Source organism: Centroberyx gerrardi, chromosome 6, assembly GCF_048128805.1.
Source record: "Centroberyx gerrardi isolate f3 chromosome 6, fCenGer3.hap1.cur.20231027, whole genome shotgun sequence".
In the NCBI taxonomy this organism is placed as follows: domain Eukaryota; kingdom Metazoa; phylum Chordata; class Actinopteri; order Beryciformes; family Berycidae; genus Centroberyx; species Centroberyx gerrardi.
In genome coordinates this window covers 25,876,760-25,893,401 of record NC_136002.1, presented here as the reverse complement: position 1 = coordinate 25,893,401, position 16,642 = coordinate 25,876,760, and the positions used below count along the sequence as shown (strand labels likewise).

General features: G+C 42.8%; 4 protein-coding genes across 4 annotated transcripts; all 4 read right to left on the bottom strand.

The window, feature by feature from the left end:
• Positions 1 to 3,306: 3,306 nt before the first annotated feature.
• Positions 3,307 to 5,171, bottom strand: LOC139931283 (claudin-8-like). Its single transcript, XM_071924756.2, has one exon. The coding sequence runs from the start codon at positions 4,836 to 4,838 to the stop codon at positions 3,753 to 3,755; it is 1,086 nt and encodes a 361-aa protein (XP_071780857.2). The 5' UTR covers positions 4,839 to 5,171; the 3' UTR covers positions 3,307 to 3,752.
• Positions 5,172 to 5,344: 173 nt separating this feature from the next.
• Positions 5,345 to 8,435, bottom strand: cldn8.1 (claudin 8.1). The gene has a single exon (XM_071924764.2). The coding sequence runs from the start codon at positions 8,347 to 8,349 to the stop codon at positions 7,585 to 7,587; it is 765 nt and encodes a 254-aa protein (XP_071780865.1). The 5' UTR covers positions 8,350 to 8,435; the 3' UTR covers positions 5,345 to 7,584.
• An 884-nt stretch (positions 8,436 to 9,319) lies between these two features.
• Positions 9,320 to 10,715, bottom strand: LOC139931274 (claudin-8-like). The gene has a single exon (XM_071924738.2). The coding sequence runs from the start codon at positions 10,665 to 10,667 to the stop codon at positions 9,798 to 9,800; it is 870 nt and encodes a 289-aa protein (XP_071780839.1). The 5' UTR covers positions 10,668 to 10,715; the 3' UTR covers positions 9,320 to 9,797.
• A 1,112-nt stretch (positions 10,716 to 11,827) lies between these two features.
• On the bottom strand, positions 11,828 to 13,117 carry LOC139931286 (claudin-17-like). The gene has a single exon (XM_071924760.2). It carries the CDS (start codon positions 13,032 to 13,034, stop codon positions 12,345 to 12,347), a length of 690 nt encoding a protein of 229 aa, XP_071780861.2. The 5' UTR covers positions 13,035 to 13,117; the 3' UTR covers positions 11,828 to 12,344.
• Between the last annotated feature and the right edge of the window lie 3,525 nt (positions 13,118 to 16,642).

Genomic DNA, 16,642 nt, shown 5'->3' with positions numbered 1-16,642 from the left:
AAACACTCCACTTGCAATTGTTGCTGATCAAGTCAAAATAACTCCGGTTTTTCCCATTCTAAAATCCTCTATGTGCCGACAGGGTTTTGCTTCCCAGATTCAGCGTCCCAACATCCCTCTTATCATTTTTCCCGGTGCATACTTGAATTGTAGGCTGCAACTGAGGAGGAGGACCGTGCGCTGCTCTCCCGTGTCAAGCTAGCAAGAATGAAAAACACAACTTCCTGTTATAACTTTCAAAATAAAACACATTTGACGTTTCCTTGAGTTGTACAACGTACCAAAGTGAAAATAAAGAATGCATTTAAAGAGGAATCTACTCATGTGTTAAAGTCATCAAATATTTATTTTAAGCCTTAAATGTACCTGTCCATGATGCACTCTTTCATCAGGAAATAGGCACCAAGCACCCAAATAGCCTAGAACACAGCTAGAGTATCACTCCATATTTAATGTGGGCTAATGAATCCACTGGATTTTTTAAAATATATTTTATTTGTTGTTTTCAAATTCAAATACTTGATTATTGTTCCTGTGTTATCCCAGTGTGTAATCCATACTTTTTATTTTCCCCATACTTCCTACTCATACATTCTAGTTGCGCATGTTTATAATATAAATACTAATACTACTACTACTACTAATAATAATAATAATAATAATAATAATAATGATAATAATAATAATAATAATATAATACATTTGTATAGCAGTTTTACAAGACCTTTACAGAGAAAAAGACAGATATAAATAATTATAGTAGGCTATATACTTATTATACAAATGTTATATTATATAATTATTATATTACCCCAATTTTCTATATTATTGTTTACATTCTATATATGTTTATATTATTTTTTATTATTTTTTATTATTATTATTGTGTATTATTATTTTTTGAGAGCTGCTACTGCAGCTACATCATTCATGTCCATGTTATGTTATGTTGTGTTGTGTTATCCTAAGTTATCTTATCTTATTCAAGACACAAGTTTCCGCTTTTACTTTGAAGGCAAAGTCGCCTCGTTTCCGGTATTACACTGGCTATCACTGGCTAGCTTGACGCGGCTGAGCGATCCTCCCGTGCAGGCGCTCAATTGAGGGCACAGCCAAGCCGCTGATCCGCAAACATGGATACGTCCTGAAGATTAACTTCAAATCTGGCAACATTCGACCTCGACAACGTCTTTGCTTTGGTACACCGAGGAATGATTAAATCTTTGCTCCAGTCCTGATGGAAACGCAGATCTAATCTTCAAACTGGTCGGTGACGCTCCAGATTAACTACCTCAAACTGTTTATCTGCCACAGTCTCATAATAAAACCCACTTTCCAAAAGGGATGCTTGTTTCCTTGAAGCAGAGCAGGTTGGGAAGGGGTTTGTCTTGAATAGTTCCTTGTTGGAGTTCTTGTTGCTCAGTTGCTCTGATCAGCAACTGGTGATGGTGTTGCTCTAAACCAGTGGGACAACTGGGAAGAAACTGGGAAGAACCAATTAAGGGTCCTTGATGGAGTTCCCTGGGTTTAATCATACTGGGAATCATTTTACCAGTGTTTCATTCACTAGAAGTTCACTAGAAAAATGAGAGAATACAAATGTCTACTGGTATTCTGATTAAAAGCTCCACTCTCCTATTCAGACACACAACAAAAATCACCTCAGATGGGGGCTTCTGGGACAAAATCTTTTATCAAATGGGGGTTTATAATCTGAAGTCTCTACTTGACATAAAAAATATGGGAACCCCTGTTCTAAACAGCACTCACTGCAGCCTTAAATAAAATCTAATTAGGCGGGGGGGGGGGGGGGAGGGAGTGTAAATCAATTATAGACCTATACTGGTCTTCTGGACTTAATATTACAAAACTAAATTGTGCAGTTAAATAGTTAAAATGATATAACTTTATAACATTGTGTCATGAAAACATATTACCTAAGATTGTTGAAAGTCTATAGAGATAATATTCAGACATCCTGTAATGATTTAGACATCTCACCTGGAAGAATGCACTCACACTTCACCACATTTATTATTTTCCTGTATGGCATTATAGCCTGTATTATGTCGGGATTTTAACGTTTTGAAATTATTCCATCAATTTAAAGTTGTTCCAAAATAAAACGCAGTGGAAGGAGGGAAGGAAGATCCAGGTCTGGGACACTCACCATGTTCTCTGCTGTCATCTAGTGGTGAATAATGACACTGACTGGAATTGGTTGATGCTATTATAGCATTAGCATAAACATGAGGAATTTACCCTGGGAGCACACACTGGTATGGTCAAGCATGACAATACAGCCCCTTTTAGAATGCAGAGCTTGTTGTTATGCATCCAAAGCAGACTTATCTGTTTGAACCCAGTCCAGTAGCTCTCATCTGTTGCAGATTAATGCCTCTGCAATGGCCCTTCCCTCTCGTCCCATTTCATTAAAATAGAGTTTGGCAGAGATAAGTTTTGAACCCGATACCTTTTGCATCCCAAGAATAGCAGCTACTACCACTTTGCAAGGTGAGGAGCAGCATTCATTCATTTTCTATGAGGGTCGCCGGGGAGCTGGAACCTTTCCCAGCATGCATTGGGCAGATAGATAGACACACAATCACTCCCACTCAAATTCATGCCTGTGGGTCATTTAGAGTCTCCAGTCCACCTGAATCGCTTGTCTTTGGAATACAGGAGAACACAAGTCATCTGTGCTCTCTGCTAGGTCCTCATGGAGATATACAGTATGCGCTAAAGGTGCGTTGGTTTAAAAAAACACTCCATATAAGAAAGGGGAAAAAATATATATATATAAAAAAGGAATGTCCAAACAGAAGAGGATTTACAGATACAAGATATATTTATTCACTCCAAAAGGTGCTCCATAGTGACAAAAAACTTGATGCCAAATAAAAAGTGCACAAACATAAAACAGACAATTGTTACTTTTCTTGGAGTGGATAATTAGTATTATTTTGCATAATAATTGCAAATCCACACAATCCTGCAAACAGGCTGGGAATTGAACCTGGGTCCTTCTTGCTGTGAGGCGACAACGACTGAACCACCACTCCTCACCAAATGCTGTTGCAATGCAAGCACAGCAGTGAGTGAACCGCTGCATCCCACATACCTGCCAGCACCTAAGCCTGTGTAACTCAAAATAACCCTTCAGTGACCATAGGCAATATAGAATATGGTTTGGTACGGATTTGTTTGCATCCTATAGCCCTGCTGAGCATTCTGGTTTTTGTTTCATGGCTCCAATTTGGGTGGCTGCAAAGATATCTTGGTAGAAGTAGGACTCAAACACACCAATGAACACAATACAATATAATAAACGGAGGGATAGATAGCTGCAGCACATTAGCCTGGGATGTCCCAAACAAATGGTTTCTCATAAACAAGTCTGTTTGTTTTGGGAAGGCAAGCCCGTACCCATCAGGAAATCAGCACAATGTCACCTCTATTTACACTGATAACAATGGCGGTTGTGTTCGACAGGACCACATAACCCATTCTAATATCTTTTTCAGGGTACAAAACAATGAAGAGTACAATAAAAGTACAGTACACTATTTTGTCCTTGTAACTGGATATTCCTAATTTGGTATAATAGCCTGAATTTGAGCAAACATAACATAATTTACCTTCAATGTGTCAGTAATGTATTGTAGCTTCAATTTACTTGTGATGATACAGTATAAAAGCATAGTGTTTCAAATCTACAAAGGTAAATCAACTAAAATTCTCCCTGTTTTTCCTTATATGTACACACCACCACTGCTCCCACTGTGAGAGTCTGGTTCGATTCTTGATGCAGTGTATCCTATGAAAACAGGACTTTGTGGAGCCGCATGGAAACTGGAGTTGTAGGACACAGACGGATTGCCTGTGTAACTTAAAGAATATGGGATGGCCTGTCGGCTTATGTACAGAGAGTTCCCAGGTGTAGACAGGCTTCCAATAAAGTTAGAGCTCCGATTGGAGGAATGGTGACCCATGCTGCCTTGATAAAGCAGCGGCCCATTGGGAGCCAGACCGGGGTTGTAGACAACAGGAGGGTTGATGAGCGCTCCATTATTTGTCAGAGAGACATTTTGCATCGACGGCGCTAGGTGGTGTCCGACAGAGCCGTTGTTCTGCAGGGCGGGCGGGTGTGGACTTGCTTTGAGGCTGGAAACACTCGAGATGGGATGGTACCTCATCAGAGTTGGGTTGTGGGGCGCTGGCTTGTAGCCGAGCAGGTTGGCCGGGTGGTACACGTCGAACGAGGCTTTGTCCGAGGGCACGCGGCGGCAGAGGAACAACGCGCCCGAGGCGAAGAGAAAGGCGCCGGTCACCCAGCCGATGTAGAGAGCCTCTCCCAGCTCCCTGCGCTGGGCGTCGATCAGCAGCGGGTTGTAGAAGTCCCTGATGATGACGTGACCCGTCCAGGACACGGGGATGAAGACGCAGATAGAGGCCATGAGCTGCATGCCGCCCGCAACCATCAGGATAATGGTCTTCACACGATCGTTATCCTGAAAGCAAGAAGTGCAGCGCATCCCTGCCAGCGCGGCGAGGAGCCCCAGTCCGGACAACGCCAGGGAACAACACATCAGACCCCGGGCTGCCTGGAGGTCCGGGGGCAGGAACAGCAGGGAGTCGTACACCTTGCACTGCATCCTGATGTTGGCCTGTCTGTAGCAGTTCATCCACAAGCCCTCCCAGCGGGTCTCCATGACGATGATGTTCTCCCCAATGAAAGCTGTCACCTTCCACATCGGCATCCCGGTCGTTGCCGCCGCCCCTATCAGCCCAACCAGGCCGACGCACATTGCAGCAATCTCTGAAACACCTTGAACCATCGTGCAGTGTAGGAGCTGTCCGAGTCGGGGCAAATCCAAAGTAAAAGTGAGAAAGCTCAATTCCGCATCGTTTCAGTAAAAAGTCAAAATGTCACACCTTCAAAAAACATCTCAGAGCAAGCACAATTTTCTGAGTTGGAGACGCGTTCTAGACAGGTAAAGACCTTGTGCTGATCTGATGCAGAGTGTATGGGGTGAGAGGCTGTTTGTTATGGGAGAGATGCATTGCGGTCACCTGGTTGGCTCAGTGCGATGGGGGCGAGGAGGAACTTTGCTGATTTTGTGTTTATGGTCCCTCTGGCTATAGCGGTGCAGCCACCAGTATCTCAGCCATCAGCTCCTTCAGCAGACCACAGCAGAGATGCCAGGAACAGCTCACAGCTTATCTGAATTTGTAATATTGCTAACAGTTGCCATAGCCATTTATTCCCCATAATATGTGATATAAATCTAAAAGCAAATGTGAATGTATTTCTTTGACTGTAGAAGATTAGGTGTGCCACACACTAAAAACTCAATGACCGATTTGTTTTAGCTCATTTATTACACTCATTTAAGAAAACCTAATTTCTTAACCCTCTCCTGTGTTTTGCCAGCACCTACAAGAAGCCCAAGCTGTGCAGAGGTCACTTCACTTTTCTGCATATTTCTTTGACTGATTGACTGCGGTGCCTAAGCTCCTGCAGTGCCTCTGTTCTCCACAGGAGAGCAGAGAGGAGCTTCAAAGTGATGAACCAGAGAGCGGGCTCACATCACAGACTTATGATACAAACATATTTCTGATTAGCATATTCCACATGTAGCTAGCTATTCATAGTATTTCCATGTCACATGCATTTCCCACCATATTCATTTTTTGCCATGTTCACAGCTCATTGGGTGTAGCTGTCATTTGATTATAATCACCTATTAATTTATTGTAATCACATGTTATTTTCCTACCAAGATGGCCATGATGTAACACAATACTATGAATAGGGCTATAATTTAGTCAAACTGATCATTTTGATATTCCTGCAAGCAACACAAGAGAAACACAACATAGTCATTACATCAAAAAAATGTCCAGTATGAAACAACATTCACATGACGGTGCATTTATTTAGAAAGGCTCATGCGGAAATGTTACTGAATAGTTCCTGTAGTCCCTTTTTATCAGGACTGAGGTCAGTTCAGGAAGTGTTTTTTTTCCCTATGAAAACATAATCACATCCAGTGTATAAAGACATTTTTGACAATGGAGGCTCAACAATTATTATTTGAATTGCAGTTTCCATTTTTATTTTGAACTGATTGAAATTAACCCCATCCTTTGTCTTTATAGCTGAAAAGCTAACATACTTAATTGAAAAGAGACAGAAATGTTCTTTCATATCTCAAGCAGATAGGGCTGTGATTAGCCTGGAAATGAACAATGCCAGTTTTGATCCGAAGCCCTGTTTGGCTCATTCAAAGTGACTTGCAAATTCTGGTCACATGCTGTGAGGTCTTCTGTGTGTGGCTTCTGTTTTTACAGACACTAAGCCCTCTGGTTGTGTTGGCTCTGAGTCTACACCTTTAACAAGCAGTCTTAAAACTGGATCGCATGTTTACTCAGCCATTTGTTTAGTTTCAGTTCCTAAGAGCTCCAAGCATCATAGCAGACCTTGACAAATAGACACAAGGTGGTAACTGATGTCTCATCTGAGCTTGACCGATTTTAATTTTTTTAGGTAATTTTGTGTGGGTATGGGAAAGACCCTAATGGAATCCAAACTTTAGGGCTATTGGCATGTCTTTACCATCTTCTTCAAAGAAATATTTAATTATTTCATTAACATTTTTAGTTTTTAGCACACATAACCCCATGTAGGTTCACAAACAATCAGTCACCAGTATGGCATTTGCTGTCCTGTTTTAGTGCTATCACTTGCTTTTGCTTTGCTGCCACTGGCCAGAAGTCATATCTCATACTGTTAAAAAAAAAAAACTAAAGAGGTTCTTGTGTGATCTTTCTTGGTTTTTTTATCTTTTTGCCTGGTAACATTTATCAATAGTCTAAAAATGCCTGAATGCTATCGGTAAATACAAACTTCAAGCTAATGTATGAGGTTGTAAGTCTGTGGAGTCATTTTGAAATGAGGTTGAAATATCTCTGAAATATTAAATGTCTCTAGAAATGCACACCTCTCAGTCATTAATAGCAACCAGCAACCAATAGCGCTTCAACAACAAACCCAAATACACTTGTATGCCACAGCACTCAGCGGTTAAGCTTATGTACAGCATACACAGTCACTGCTGTTGTTGTCATAGCTTGTGACCTAAGCAAAAAAGAAGAAAATCTTACAATAACTGCAAGTATAAAATCAAATTTTGCAACACACATACAAGTAATAAGCATCATGTGTATTGGCCTACATTGGCAAGTTTATAAAACCAATCAATCATATTATATATCAACATCAAGATTCTGTAACTAGTGCACTTCAGCAAGACTTTAAGTGCTCTTCTAAGTGTGTAAAAAACAAAGAGTGATTTAAAATAACCCACCCCTATAAAATCAAATATGTCTGCATTCACAGTAAAGTTACTCATTGAGCTTCTTTCCCAGCTTTTGTTTTCTTTTTGACCTGAAATACATCTTTTGACATTTGAAATGTGTCCGTGACTTGACTGCCCAGTCAAGCCATATTAAAAAAGGGCAGTTCCTTGGATATAGATTGACCATAACTGGGATCATCATTACCTCAGTCAGTTTAAGTGCTCAGAGATACGCCACAGCACTGCGTACAGAGGGGTATCTGGAGTGGTAGCTGTAGTTGGTGGATGGGTGTCTTGACAGAAGTGGCTGAGGCTGAGGCTGGGGAGGGAGCACCAGCTGCTGGGGCTGGAAGGGCTGCGGAGGGTAGGCCATGTACTGCGAGTTCCTGGAGTACATGTACCTGTCTGATCCTTTGCTTTCAGACTGCAGATTGCAGCAGGTAAACATGCACCCTCCAGCAAACAGGAACGCGGAGGACACCCAGCCGATGTAGAGAGCCTCTCCCAGCTCCCTGCGCTGGGCGTCGATCAGCAGCGGGTTGTAGAAGTCCCTGATGATGACATGACCCGTCCAGGACACGGGGATCAGGACGCAGATGCAAGACATGATGATCATGCATCCTGCAATGATGAGGACCATCCGCTTGGCCCGGTCGTTGTTTTGGATACAGGCGGTGCACTGCAGCCCCACCAGGCTGATCAGCAGACCGAGGCCGCCCAGCGCCAGAGAGCAGCACATGAGCCCCCGGGCCGCCTGCAGGTCGGGGGACAGAGCCAGCAGGGAGTCGTACACCTTGCACTGCATCCTGATGTCGGCCTGCCTGAAGCAGTTCATCCACAGGCCCTCGTAGCGGGTCTCAAACACAATGATGTTCTCCCCGATGAAAGCTGTGACGCGCCACATCGGCATCCCAGTGCTCGCTGCCGCCCCAATGAGCCCAATCAGGGTCAGTAAGAGACCCACTATCTCCAGCGCTGAGTTGGCCATCCTCTTTTCCTCTTATTCCTCTAAGCTCAGAGACACAATGATATCTCGATGGTGTGTGACTACAGTAGGAAGCAGATCCTCTCTATACAGTGCATCACTGTGGAAGTGTTCACCTGCATTGCCTCCTCCCTGTGGACAGGACACCTGAATGGGAGGGGTGGGAAATGTGACCTGTTGCTAAGTAACAGAATCCCCCAGGACTTTTTCTTTTTTTTTTCTTTGTACACCAACCCCAGGAGCTGCAGTAATCTGCCACTTTGTTTATTCACAAGTCTCAGCTTACAGTCCCAGATCACGCTTTACAAGGAAGCTTGAAAAACGTATAGGGTGTTGACTGCAGCTTAATGCATCTCTGTTTATAAAGACATATGTGATAGACACCAGCTTACCCTAGTCATTGTTCTATTTAAACTTGAAAGCATTCACTGTAAAGTCCCTTAATGTACAGTGAACGACCGGAAAAAATAACTTTGTGGTGATTATATACATGAAATACAAGCAAAAACAACCTTTAAGAACCTCTTGTGTGTTAAAGTTAAAGTTTCCAGTGTGTGTGTGTGTGTGTGTGTGTGTGTGTGTGTGTGTTTGGGGGGGAGGTACTTGTGTCACTGTCACTATTGGGTTTCTTGTCTAGCTCTCTTGTGTCCGTCTGTGCTCAGGAAAAAAAGTTGCCAATTGCAGCAAAGGCCTCTCTTGAAGTGATACCTCTAGGTAGCTTTGCATTGTGGGTGGAACTGTGTGAACAATCTGGTTTCACTGGTTCAGGTACATTTTCACTGACAACAATGGAGACAACGGAACAATTTTCACCTCACATACCTGAGAGTGACACAAAAGCAGGCTCAGTGGGAACGTTTGACTTTCAGACAAATTGAAAGACCCTTTTGGCCACTTTGTAAGCAATGGTGTACCCTATTTTGTTTTCAAATTTGCATGTCTTGATTAAGAAACAGAAAAAATTACAAAGTTTTCTCTTTTTCTCTCAAATTTCTCCTTTATTGGAAACCACATTTGACCTCATATTTAGGCCAGTGCTGTGAAAAAGTAAATATGTACATGTACAACAAAAACACTATTTTCTACAGTGAACACAAACCATCTGCACTATAACATCTGAAAAAGGCCTATAGTGCATAATCGGTTCTCAGAGAGCAGATATTACTAGAGATTTAAAAAACACTCTTTGCTGATATCATTTAGCAAGAACTAAGTATATGGAAAACAAATAATGCAAGGACATTGAATTCAACAAAATACAATCCATTCCACAGTGAATTTCAAACTGCTCTGTAATACACTTGGCTCTCCTTGAGAAAGCAATGAAAGATTTGGCCATTTCCAGTGACAGCCTTTGGTCATATCAGTCATTTGATTTTCCACACCAACCCCTAAAAATCTTGGCACTCAAAATCCTCAAGTCCAACATTGTCTCTGTGTTTGATTCCCCTTTACTGGAACTGGTTTGGTGTGTATATCACAGATCCTGGAGGGGGTGCAGAATAGGGAGGCTGGTAGGAGTAAGCTGGCTGGTACGTGTACGGTTGGTATGTGTATCCAGGCTGGTAGACATTTCCACCTGGGTTGTATGCAATCCTCTCATCTGGCTCCTGGGTGCGGGGAGCGTGGCGGCACAGCAGGATCACTCCGGCGGTGAAAAGCAAAGCTGAAGTCACCCAGCCGATGTAGAGGGCCTCTCCCAGCTCCCTGCGCTGGGCGTCGATCAGCAGCGGGTTGTAGAAGTCCCTGATGATAACGTGACCCGTCCAGGACACGGGGATGATGGTCGTGATGCAGCCCATAAGGAACAGGCAGCCCCCGGCCACAAGAACGACGTGCTTGGTGCGAGCGCGATGGTCCACCACTTTAGTACACTTCATCCCCACAGCAGCAACAATCAGGGCGAAGGTGGTGAGAGCCACAGAGCTGCACATCAAACCCCTGGCTGCCTGGAGGTCCGGGGGCAAGAACAGCAGGGAGTCGTACACCTTGCACTGCATCCTGATGTTGGCCTGTCTGTAGCAGTTCATCCACAAACCCTCCCAGCGGGTCTCCATGACGATGATGTTCTCCTCAATGAAGGCTGTCACCTTCCACATCGGCAGGCCCGTCACGGCAGCCACTCCGATAAGTCCGATGAAGCCGATGACCAGAGCCACCACCTCACAGCAGATGGCCTCCTTACGGTCCTTCTTCTCAATTCTCTGTTTTTCCTCATACACTGAATCTGCGTAAGTCTGGGCATCCTTCTGGTCGTAGTAAGTGCCTACATAAGATTGAGGAGGCTTGGTGTAGCCGCTGTAGGCAGTGTAAGAAGCCATTGTGGCTATCACACAGAGAGCCAAAGATGTACCTTTGGCTGCCCTCTCTCAGGAAACATGAATGTGAGGAGAGGAACAAGACGAGGAGCTTATACACCCCAGAAAATATGCTAACAATGCAATGCAACCTTACTGGTTGAGCTGCTTTACAGCCATCAGATAAATGACATCACACCAACAAGTGTTGCTTGTTTTGAATGCGCATACAGCTGAGTGTTAACAAATGATCATTTAGTCGTGTGATCAAGAAAAAAAGGATCAAACACTAATTCAGTCACTGTATAAAGCAAAAGTTGATGAAAGTACATTTTCCTCTCATTTGAAAAAAAATAAAAAACCCTTCAGCTGGGACATTTCAGCACATTTTCACTGCCAAACAATGTGAACAATATGATTTTAACCATTGAACACAGGCTACAATACACAGTGTTTGTGTTATAAAAGCAGACAAAGCAAATATGATTGCTGAAAATGTACTACAAACATAAAGAAAATACATAACACTGTCATAACCTAACCCTAACCCTAACCCTACACCTAACACTAACCGTATCACTGGTGTGAACTTGGAGCCAATAATTAAACTACTGAGTATCTGGTCCTTTGTGGCTCTGAAAAGCATTAGCGTGTATTTACGTGTTTAGCTTTGGATACATTACGTAAAACAAGAACACTACTGAATATCTTCCTTTTAAACTCCCTATGTGTGGGTGATTCCAGTCATGTCATGAACTTGTGAATCTGTTGTTCCTCTCAGACTGAAAGCAGATAGTGAGCTCACAGGTGTCAAACTGTCTCCTGCCATTATGTAGATTGAGGTGGCAAAAGGTGTGGAGCAGAGAAACTTGAGTAGGATTAGTTTCACTGTAACACCACACTGTTCGCTGGCCAGCAGTTCTCACCTCGCCGCTGCCACACTAAAAGCCCTCCTGCCTTCACTTGCATAAGAACAATGCATTGTTGTATTGTCTGTTTGAGCATATGTATGAGGTTTTAACACTCAGCTCTATTTTGTCTTTAGTGCAGGAAAGCAGACACCCACAGAAAGAAATGGAAAGGAATGAACACAGGTAATAGAATTAGGATTTTATGTTGCTGATGTGTGGAGGCATGGTGTCAGTATTCAAATTACACACTAGAGAGATTGCAATCACACAGGCAAGTGTATAATCAAACTTTTATTGAACTTGCTCTTGTAGCTAACACGGTTGATACAGTATGACTGCCTGACATTACCAAGTCACAAGGAGCAAGGACAAACAAAACTCCAACCCTAACCCTACCAACATAACAAAACTATAAAAACACAGAATAACAATGGCAAAGACAGTAGAACTATACACCCGATTATAACATAAAACATGGGCTACAGGCTTAATAAATATAAATCATAGCTTTATGATTATGTACAACAAATATGCCTCAAATATGTTAGTACAACCGTGAAGGGTGTGGGCAAAGAGTTCCCAAGGAGGCAAAATACTAGGAAGATAAGGAGAGTAGAACCACTTCTAATGCAAAAAGTACACTATTTACAGTAAATATGGCTATACAAGACATGCAGACTTTTGGCAGTGTGTTTTGAGTGGACGCACTCTTCCTCAGGCTGCATTTTTCAACTGTTACTGGCACGGAGAGCTGAATTTAAATGATGCAGGGTGCCGTACACGCAGCTTATCACACGTATTGTTGCTGTTTATAAAAGCTGGAGGGTTGCCTGTCCAAATCCACGGTGTCCTCTTTTGGTACGTCCCTCTCTGCCATGACATATGTGTCAGTGTAGGACAGTTCATCCTTCGACCTACGGGAGGTGTAGCGGTACACGAGGATGATCCCAGTGACGAGCAAGACGGCTGCAGTGGCCCAGCCGATGTAGAGGGCCTCCCCCAACTCCCGCTTCTGAGAATCCTGCACCTGGGGGTTGTAGAAGTTTCTAATGATGCTATGGCCCATCCAGCTGACGGGGATGAGCGTGGTTAGACAGGTGAGCAGGAAGAAACACCCCCCAACCAGCAGGGTGATGTTCTTACCCTTCACATTGCCACGGCAACAGCTGGCGTTCCGCATCCCGCATCCTGAGATGATGAGGGCGACGAGGGCCAGGATGATGGAGAGACACATGAGCGCTCTGGCCGCCTGCAGCTCCGGGGGGAGAATGAGCAGGGAGTCGTACACCTTGCACTGCATCCTGATGTTGGCCTGTCTGTAGCAGTTCATCCACAGGCCCTCCCAGAGTATCTCCATGACGATGAGGTTGGCGCCGATGAAGGCCGTGACCCGCCACATGGGCAGGGCGGTGATGGTTACCGTCCCGAACAGGCCGAGGAAGCCCAGAACCACGGCCAGGATCTCCAGCTTCGCTCTCATGGCTCAGATCGACGTCTGGTCTCGTCTCTCCGGAGAAATAACGAAGAGTTTTCTCAACCGTTCCATTTTTTACAAGGTGATAGCATCATCACGCTTGTAATGTCATCCTACTGGTTTGTGCCTGGTCAGCTGACCTGACCTGGATCATACTTTCATGTTTCAGATGCAACTGAAACTGCTTTCTATTTGCTTTCTAAAGCTGTGACTTTGTACTCTCGTCATCTGAAAACCTTGTCAGTCCAGTTTTGGAGACTTTCATGTTTTCACTTCAGCTGAAGGATTACATGGCCTTCTACGGGCTTATAAAACGCTTTCAAACCCCATTGGATAAACTTAAAAATACATGGTGGTGAAGCTGAAAACAAGGCAACTTTTCTTAGTTCCTGAAAGGTTGGTATATTGGAGACGCAAGGTTTTCACCTGACAGCGACAGGTGTACAGCTTTTATTGTGTCAGACCTGTTGACATTAATTTGAGGAGCAGTGTCCCTCCAGAAGGGAGTTTAGGATTGATCTGTAATCTTCAGTGTGAGGCCCATTAACCATCTGATTCTCTTTCCTCTCATTAAAGCTGGAGAACTGAAGTAGTGCTTCTAATTTTAATTAAAAAACCTCCCACCTTTTCCCACACACATTTGGGAAAGATGAATAAGAATGGCACTTGCTTTAAAGCTTCTCCTTACTATACAATCACTCCGCTTTTAAGGATTTTTTTCCATTCAACTCTCTTCTCTGTTGAAGGTCTCAAATGATTTATCATAGGGACTATTCGCTACTATACTGGCACCAAAATGACTGTGTTAGCATACTTAGACAGACTGAATTTAGGAGGATTCTTTAAACATGAACAACAAGATTGTCTGATAGATAAAGAGGAAATGTTTCAAAACACAGGCCTGAAGGAGAGCCACTCCTTTCAAAGTTAAAATCTTCAGTTGTTCAAGGAAGGGTCACACCCTGTGCATCATCCTATTTTTAACGAATAGAGGTTGAGACGTTGAGAGAGAGAGAGAGAGAGAAAGAGAGAGAGAGAGAGAGAGAGAGAGAGAGAGAGAGAGCAAAGGCAGTGAAGGTAGAATCGTGAGCTGAGAGAGGGAGAGAGGAGGGAAAACAGGAACAGAAACTGCAAAGCCTGTTGAACAGGTTTGCTGAAAGATACTAGCATTACCTCCTCAGTTTCTTCAAATGTAAACAAATGCATTTTCCTTCCTGCTGAGCAAAACCGTGACAATGAACTCACTGCAAACAAACATCTTATATCTATTTATGCAATCAAACTAACATGTACAGGGAATGAGTTCTGGTGGTTAAATAAAAATGAAACCTAAAATTCTTCACTGGGAACATAACTCAGTTAACAGTGCCGGTGAGGAAAAACACAGAAGTTTATTTATTGTCACATGACCAAACCTGTTCTGAGAAAGAGCTTCCATAATAATTAGTTACAAGAAATGTGACCTTTTTGAGCTGCCTGTATTGTGGATTTGGTTTGATGGTTTTAATCAGAACTTGTTGTTAAAAAGGTTAGATTAAATGAAAGCAGTGATCAGGATAATATGCTAGTGTGAGTCGGTGCAGTGGCACAGACAGAGGGAATAATGTGACTAGAGGAGACTGTGTGTGCCACCTGCTGTACGCAAATGTGACTACAAATCCCTCGTCTGAAATAGGTTTGAAACAACTCCTTCCACATATCGGGTTGTACCCCCATTTGCTCCGTCCATTTCCCAATTTTGTCAAGACTTAAAAGTCTTTAACCTGTCTCACCTTCTACATTTCCCCGGCATGAGTGGGTTTAATAAGTAAAACCAATAAGGGATCATGCTTTGCCTAGTCAGTCTATTTCATTGACAGAGCATGTGTTGCAAATATTTAATTTAAATCTGTAACAAGAAGTGCATAATAAGATGTCTAATTTCAATACATTTTAAATGATCAAAAATACATTTGATCCCTATTTCCTCCCTCTGCCTCACCAACTCTGAGTACGTCAGTATTCATTTTTGGCTTTAATCAGATAAATGGAAAGTGAATCCCCTATGGAGGACCAGATTAGTCATAATATATTAAATGTAATATTTCGGCTTTTTTCTCAAAATTACCACTTTATTCTAGTAATATTATGGCTTTTTTAACGTCATTTGGCCCATGGGGCAAGACCAGCCTCAGAGCCAGGAAAAATAATCGATTGCAAAGGATTACCCAATCAGCAAATAGATCCCGCCCCATTCACTCTGATTGACAGACGGCTGAGACATTATGAAAAGTGACATTATGAAATAAAAAGAGGAGCAATGAAAAAAGAAAAAGGTAAATAAAAGAACCACTTTGAAAAATGTAATTCTGAATGGTATCATCATGTAATTGAAAATAAAAGCCATTTGAAAAAAAACATTAATAATTTTTTAATTAAAGGAAAACAATCAATCAGTTATTAATTTATTTATGTATTTCTGTATTTATTTATGTAATTATTTACTTCACTGCCACATATTTATTTATTTAATTGTGACTATTTTGGTCCTCCATAGAATCCAGCCTGTGCTCTTTTATCTTGGGTAAGTAATGTGTCTGAAGATGTTGTTTTCTCACTGAAGGCAAAGCGGACTGGCAGACTAATGCCGGCCCACCTTAGCACTCTGTCACTCAGTACAGCGGCCCGTTGCCGCAGATCTACAGCACGATGAATGATCTTTCCCCCGTTATCTAAGGAGCGCCGGGGCCTTTGTGGCGGGGACGGTGACTGACAGGAGAGTGGGAGGGCGCCTGTGGAGGGGAATGAGGCCGGGTGACAGGACGTCCGCAGAGCTCAGACACACAAAAGAGGAGATAGGGCTGTGAGGAGCAGCATAGATTATAGTGTCGAGGGCCTGTGCAGCCGGCATGAGCAGGGAACTGCAAGTGAGGGAGATCTCAAAAGCTCCCAAAAACTCAGAAAAATGGGAAGAGGACTGGCTCCTTTATTATATTTTTGGTCATTTTTGTAGTGTAGGGTCAGCCCTGAAGCTAAAGGATGGTCTCCCTACTTATTATGTCACCCTCTTGCCCCCAAGGGAGAAATTATATAGTCAAAATTCCCAGATTTAGGGAATATACAGGTGTGTCTGGAGTGCAAAGGCTTAGCGCTGGGAGATCATGGTATCTACGCAATTGTCTAGCACCCTTCAAAACATATCTTTTACGATTACGCCATAATTCCTTCACAATTATGATCCTGAAACATCCATGATCTGTTAGAAAACAACACTAACAGATGGAGTGATAAGACTAGGGATATGAATAATTGTTTTCTTATCCAGACCAATCACTTTAACCTTCACAGTAGACATCATTTGCGCTTCTCAATAAGCATTGGGGCTCTCTCAGGACAGTTTTGCTTGGTTTGATTTTCAGGCTAAATAAGGAGGGCTACTTAAGATGCCGTGCACATCAAGTCCAGCCTTTGAACCCCAAATACACGAAATACCTCTGAGTGCTGTTCCATTCTTCCTGCCATCCATCCTCACAGTACACCCACTTATCTGCTTGTAAGCCTTCAACATTTCTCAGCTGGTCCCTATATGCCAGAAACAAGATATTCTTAGTGGTTTTTGGAGCTTTTCCAAGTGG

What these genes read in the sequence shown, in the direction of transcription:
- LOC139931283 (XM_071924756.2), bottom strand. Translation starts at nt 4,838, where the DNA reads ATGGTTCAAGGTGTTTCAGAGATTGCTGCAATGTGCGTCGGCCTGGTT.
- cldn8.1 (XM_071924764.2), bottom strand. Translation starts at nt 8,349, where the DNA reads ATGGCCAACTCAGCGCTGGAGATAGTGGGTCTCTTACTGACCCTGATT.
- LOC139931274 (XM_071924738.2), bottom strand. Translation starts at nt 10,667, where the DNA reads ATGGCTTCTTACACTGCCTACAGCGGCTACACCAAGCCTCCTCAATCT.
- LOC139931286 (XM_071924760.2), bottom strand. Translation starts at nt 13,034, where the DNA reads ATGAGAGCGAAGCTGGAGATCCTGGCCGTGGTTCTGGGCTTCCTCGGC.